The sequence below is a fragment of the Meleagris gallopavo genome, chromosome 27 (genome assembly GCF_905368555.1).
Source record: "Meleagris gallopavo chromosome 27, MGAL_WU_HG_1.1, whole genome shotgun sequence".
Classification (NCBI taxonomy): Eukaryota; Metazoa; Chordata; class Aves; order Galliformes; family Phasianidae; genus Meleagris; species Meleagris gallopavo.
The window spans coordinates 729,557-735,685 of record NC_139430.1 but is presented as its reverse complement, the minus strand read 5'-3'; the positions used below and the strand labels follow the sequence as shown (position 1 = coordinate 735,685).

The window sequence follows — 6,129 nt, the reverse complement described above, 5'->3', positions numbered from 1 at the left end:
GCGCTGTCGCTCGTGGGTGGTCGCGGCCGTTCGCACTCGCTATTGGCGTAGGGGGAGGCGAGTCGGAGCTGGATCCGCCCGCTGAGGGGGTACCCATTGGGGGACGGGGCAGCCATTGAAAATGTGATCCCGCCCTCCCAGCTGCCTATTGGCGGATCTACGAGCAGTCTGGCTGCTGATTAGCTGAAAGCTGTGCTCATCGAGCCAGCCCGCCCCCTCCCTCGTGCCATTGGCTAAGCGGGGATGCCCATCCAGCACGGATCCGCGCAGCTATTGGCCACAGACAGCGTCGCTCAGGGCACCGCCCAGCTGTTGCTTTCCCGTTGAAAGAGACGCTTGTCGCTCAAAGCAAAGGCCCGGCCCGCCATCACCCCACCGGTTGGGAGACCTTAGCGGTCGACCACGCCTTCTACCATTTGTTGACGGCGCCGTCACTCACGGAAAGCTGAGGCATCGCCCCGCCCCCTCATTCTCCTGTTGGCCAGTTCGACCGCACATCCACCCTTGAAGAACCAATGAGTTGCCCCGTCCCGCCCCCTCTTCCCACTGGCCGGAGACAGAGATCGATTACAACATCCTCCCCACCCCTTCCCCCATTGGCTGCCTTCGCCGCTCATCATCTGAGCCCCGCCCACGGACCGCATCGTAAACATCCTGCGGAGCCGCGGGGCACGCCGGGAGGTGGCGCAAGGGGCTTGGCCTCCGCACTGGCCCCGCCCCCCGAGGAGCCCCACGGGGCGGGAAAACGGACCGGGAACGGGGACGGGGTCCGGGACCGGCACCGTGCTTCAGCCTTTATTGCCGCGTCAGGCGCAGCCCCGAGCCCGCCGCCCCTCACTTCTTGTCCTCCTCCTTCTTGTCCTTGCCCTCCTTGGAGGCCTGCGAGGCCAGCGAGCCCATGGCGTTGCGGATGGCCTCGTTGTTGGGGTCGACGCCCGGCAGATTCTCCAGCACGCTCTGCAGGAACTCGGGGTCCTGCATCACATCGTAGTCATCCTCCTCCTGCGGGGAGACGGCGGGGGGCGGGGGGAGGCTGCGTCCGTGCCAGCTTCACCCGCCCCCCACGGCGAGGCCTCACCTTGGCGGGCTCGGAGGTGTCCATGGCGGTGCTGCTGTCCACGTCGGCCGCCTCCGCCTGCGCGAACTCTGCGGGAAAGCCCGAAGCGCATGGGATGCTGTGGGGCGGCTCCAGGGATCGCCCCACCTGGCAGCTGCCCCTCTGCCCCCATCTGCGTCAGCTCACCCGCTCCCTGCAGCGACATCTGCATGGCGTAGGCGATCTGCTCCTCCTCCGTCATGCTGCTCAGGTCGGGCAGCCCGGCGCGCCCGAACTCCTGCTGGGTGATGGTCATCTTCAGCAGAGCATCGTCTGAATCTGCGGGGACAACAGCCACGCTCGCAGCCCGGCCAGGAGCCAGCAGTGCTGCCTGAGCATGGGCAGCCCGCACCGCACCCCTCCAGCACCCAGAACCCCCGTCCCCCCACCCCGGACCCCCTGCTCCCCCACCCAGAAGGGGTGTTTCAGTAGGAGCCAAGGGAAGCTCCAGCCTGGAGCTGCTCAGAACGCTGCAGTGAGGCCGCTCTGTGATTCTGTGAGATTCTGCACGGGTGGGTTCTGCCCAGAACACGGCTCTGCCACATCCAGCACCCACTTCCTGCAGTGTTATGGCGGGACGCCCCTCCAGCAGCCAGGCTCCATCCCAGCTGTCCCCACCGGAGCAGCTCTGCTCCCCATGCAGCTCCTCACCATCCCCTCCAGTGGCAGCGATCCCAGCCTCAGCTGCAGAGGCGGCCGCAGCCCTCCTGGCCTCCTCCTCCTGCCGCTGCCTCTGCTCTTCCATGGAGACACGCAGAGCCTGCAGAGATGGAGACAGAGCAGTGCTGAGTGGGGAGCACCCTGGAATAGGAACAGCAGAGCACACGCTGCCGCCCCGTCCCACTCACCAGGGCCAGCTCTGGGTCGGCACTCGGATCCACGCCGAACTCGAAGTCGCTGGCGCCGAGGCCCAGCATGGCCCCCCCCTCACCAGCCAGGATGGGGGAGCTGATGAGGGCATCGGCCAGGCTGGGCCCCGGCGGCACCGTCACCAGGTGGGAGCCCGTGCCATCCTTGCCATTCAGAGTGTTGATGAAGGCCGTCAGTTTGTCCGTGTTGGCTTCCTAGGGGTGAAGAGAGGGGCTGTGATCCCGGCTCCCCCCATGCTGCCCACACACCTGGCAGCCTCGCTAGCTGCACCACTACAGGCAACGCCATGCTTGCTCCTCAGGCCGCCATTATCCCTTCTCCTCCCACCAAACAAAATCCAGATACAGAGCAGAACCACACAGGACACAAACCCCAGGGCAAGGGGTCAGAAATGCCTTCTGGGGGCACACAGCTCTGCTGTTTCCACGGGGAAAGATAACGAGGCTTGCAGCAAAACAAGAAGGGCCTCCCCAGAGGGAAACATTAACCTCAGCATCACCACAGAGGGGCCGAGGCACAGCCGTGTTGGGGCTCTTCCCTGACCCCCCCAGCTCAGACCTTAACTGGAAAAATGCAGCCCAAGTCTCACCTCTTCTCCAAAGTTGATAATGTCAACATTGACTTTCTCCTTCTTCAGACGCTTTGCCAGCTTCACCAGCTGCAACAAGGAGACGCGGCAGCTTTAGCTTCTCACTGCCCACATCTCAGCTCTAAAACCCCAGCCCTCCCATTGGAAACATGGGGACAGCCCTCAGGATTCACTCCTCCAGAAGCAAAGCCCCAGATCTGCCGCCCAGCTGCAGCCCACGCTGTCCCTGCTGGGGCACAGCCTTCCTCTTAGAGCAGGGCAAGGAACAAGCCATCCATCTGGTTTAGGGGTACGTGGAGAGCAGAGATAACATATTCTGCTTGGACTGGTACTCACATCTTTCTCATTATCTTCTACAGGGCTCCCAACAAAGGCAATGATTCGCATCTTGTGATTCTTGCCCTGGCGATGCTTCAGAGCCAGCTACAAAACAGAAGTCACATCGTGCTTAAGGAGCAGCTCCCAGGAGAGAGGACGGCCGGGAGGCAGCCCTGCACAGACACAAAGGAGCAAAGAACCACTGGGCTGCGTGGTGATGGGCAGCTCCTTCTCTTTCTCCCCAAATCCAGACCTGGGGAGGGAGCTGCCCTCAGTGGAAGCGTGGCCAGACTCCATGGTGGCAGTTCCACCCCACCTGCCCCAATTCACTTCTCATTTCCAGATACCCAAAGTGTGAGCCGCCGTGCAGCGCAGCCGTTCATCCCCTGCAGCAGAGCAAGCTTCCCAAGGCTGAGCTTTCACACTGGATTTTACAAAGGTTTCTGAGGCAAAGCCAAGGATTTGCTCAGCAGTAGAGTCAGGAGCAGATCTAACAGGACACACCCAGCCATCACCCATCAGTTGTTACAAAGAAAGACGCAGGCTCGGTTTGGAGTAACAGACAACCACTTACGTGAGCAACTCTGATCCCCGTGCAAAAGGTGATTTTTCCTTTGGGCTGCACTGTGTGTAGCTTTGAAAGGATCCGTCCCGTGTCCGGAGTGAGCGTGGTCAGCACTTCACAGTTACTACAAGAGAAACACACCGCAGTGAAGCTGTTTGAGAAGCAATCTGTGAAACCCTCTGTTGCTACAGAGTGAGGAATCCCCCCCTCCTTCCCACAGCTCCTCCAGGTCTGCAGCGCTCAGCCCTGTGGTGTCAGAACACACAGGGCCAAGATGTGGAGCCTGGTTTCCTAAGCAAAGTGTACAATCCGTGCACATACAGCAGCCTGCCCACTGCCCTGCCCCCACTTTAACCAAACCCAGCCAGCCCATACTTGGCTAAGGTGATGAGCCCCACGTTGTTCTCGGGGTTGCTGCGGGTCTTGGAGTGGCACACGATGTTGACAGCATCCTGCTGAGCTTGCAGGCGAGTGGGTAAGAAGTCCCCATTTCTCATGTACTCACTGTTGTCAACGCTGAAAAAACAGCATCCCTCTGGGGTGTCAGCCACAAACACGCTGAGGGGGCCCTCAATCCCACTGCCAATGTCCCTTCCAACCCAACCATCCCACGGTTGATATTTAAGGACCCTTCCTGCCCAACCATCCCACAGTTGACCTTTCAGGACCCTTCCCACCCAACCATCCCACGGTTGATCTTCAAGGACCCTTCCAACACAACCCAATACAAGCACCACACGGTTAATATTTAAGGACCCTTCCCACCCAACCACTCCATGAATCACCTTCAAGGACCCTTTCAACCCAACCATCCCACAGTCCACCTCCCAGGCCCCTTCCCACCCCTCCCCAGTCCTGCAGACGATCATTACGGTCACCGAACCACAGCAGCACAGCGGTGCCGCCTCCCTGAAGCCCCCCCTCCAATGAGGCCCTTTTTAACCCCCCCGGGCCCGGCCGTGCCCCAACCCGCCATGACTCAGGGAAACCCTCGGCGGCGCCGCACGGCCCACGGAGCGCAGCGGGACGCGGGGAAGGGAGAAGGAGAAGGAAGAAGGACCGAGGCGGAGGCTGCCGCGCCCCCGGCCCGGCCCGGCCCGCTCACCACACCATGGTGCTCTCCAGAACCATCTTCGCCCCTTTCCTTCAGAGCCGCCTCACGGCCCTCTCAACAAGGAGCCCGCTGATTGGCTGTGCGCCGCCGCCCAATGGGCGCCGCCCGTGCTGGAACGCGAGACGCGCGGAGCACGCTGGGAGTTGTAGTTGTTGTTGTAATCCCTGTCGGTCCGCCGTCCGCCCCCTCCCCTCCCCCCCCAAAGGCGTCCTCGGCCCCACAGCGCCCTGCGGGGTGGCGGATGGGCGAGGAGCTGAAGGTGGGACCGAACTCACAGCTGCAGCCGAGGCTCCGCGGGTGGAGAGCGGTGACGGCGCTGCCCTGCGGGGTCAGCACTGGGAGCTGCCCTCAGCATCTCCATCGTGACACTAAGAGGGTCTGCGGTCTTAATGATCCCCCACAGAACCACGGGGGGGGGAGGGGGGCTGGAAGGGTCCTTGGAGGTTAAACATGGGGGGCTGGAAGGGTCCTTGGAGGTTAAACATGGGGGGCTGGAAGGGTCCTTGGAGGTTAAACATGGAGGGGGGTTGGAAGGGTGGGGGGACCTCGTCTCTGTTCATCGTGGGGAATGGGACCAGATGGTTTTCAAGGGCCCCTTCCAACCCAACCCCTTCTCCGAACCCACAATGTTCTCAGAAGCACAAATTCCCCCCAGCAGCCGCATTCCCCCCCCCCCCCCAGGAGGGCTCCAGACCCCCACAAAGGGGCACAGAGGCCCTTTGGGACCCCCCCACTCCCACTCCCCCAGCACCAGGGCAATGACTGGCAGACACGCAGCAGCCCCCCGCCCCCATCCCCACAAAGCAGGCGCGGAGGCAGACGGCTGCAGGAGCACACGCTGTATTCAGGGCCGCAGGTATCCACAGAACAGCCGCGACGGCGACACGGCACAGAGCGAACACGACAACGTCCACGACACGAGCAGCTCCATGGGGACACGGACGGGGCCTTCCCACCGCCAAGGGACCGCTCTGGCCTGAATCCAACAGGAGGGGCTGGGATCCATCGGCCCGTGCCGGGAGCCAGCAGCTGTGGCCAGGATCCTTAAGTCTGTGCCAGGATCCATTGGGTCCAGATCCATGAGGAGGTGCTGGGATCCATCAACCCACACCAGGATCCATCAGGTAGGACCAGATCCATCAGGATCCATCACATGGGGCCAGATGCATCATGCGGTGCCAGGATCCATCACCTGGGGCTAAGATCCATAAGTCCATGCCAGGATCCATTGGGTGATGCCAGCATCCATCAACCCATTCCAGGACCAATCGGATGACCCTAGGATCCATTTGATGGCCCCGGAATCCATCATGTGGTGCCAGGATCCATTCAGCGATGGCAGGATCCATCAACCCGCGCCAGGACCCACCAGCTGAGGTCAGGATCCTTAAATCCATGCCAGGAGCCATTCAATGGTCCCAGAATCCATCATCAGGGGCCAGGATCCAACAGGTGGTCCCAGGATCCATTAGACAAGGCCAAGATCCATTGGATGCTCCCAGGATCCATCGATTGATTCCAGGATCCATTGGATGCTTCCAGGATCCATCGGGTGGTCCCACAGGTGACCCCACAGC

At 61.7% G+C, this 6,129-nt stretch overlaps 1 protein-coding gene across 1 annotated transcript; it reads right to left on the bottom strand.

Annotated features, from left to right (window-relative positions):
* Positions 1 to 768: 768 nt before the first annotated feature.
* Positions 769 to 4,680, bottom strand: PSMD4 (proteasome 26S subunit ubiquitin receptor, non-ATPase 4). The gene is made up of 10 exons (XM_003212795.5): positions 4,544 to 4,680; positions 3,814 to 3,954; positions 3,448 to 3,562; positions 2,892 to 2,978; positions 2,556 to 2,624; positions 1,945 to 2,160; positions 1,748 to 1,856; positions 1,244 to 1,375; positions 1,079 to 1,146; positions 769 to 1,002 (listed from the first exon to the last, which is right to left on the bottom strand). Exons 1-10 carry the CDS (start codon positions 4,567 to 4,569, stop codon positions 835 to 837), a joined length of 1,131 nt encoding a protein of 376 aa, XP_003212843.2. The 5' UTR covers positions 4,570 to 4,680; the 3' UTR covers positions 769 to 834.
* Between the last annotated feature and the right edge of the window lie 1,449 nt (positions 4,681 to 6,129).

Coding starts and splice junctions, on each gene's coding strand:
- PSMD4 (XM_003212795.5), bottom strand. CDS start 4,569: ATGGTTCTGGAGAGCACCATGGTGTG. Junction 1,857..1,944: donor CCGACCCAGAGCTGGCCCTG/GTGAGTGGGACG, acceptor CCATCTCTGCAG/GCTCTGCGTGTCTCCATGGA. Junction 1,147..1,243: donor GATGTCGCTGCAGGGAGCGG/GTGAGCTGACGC, acceptor GCTTTCCCGCAG/AGTTCGCGCAGGCGGAGGCG.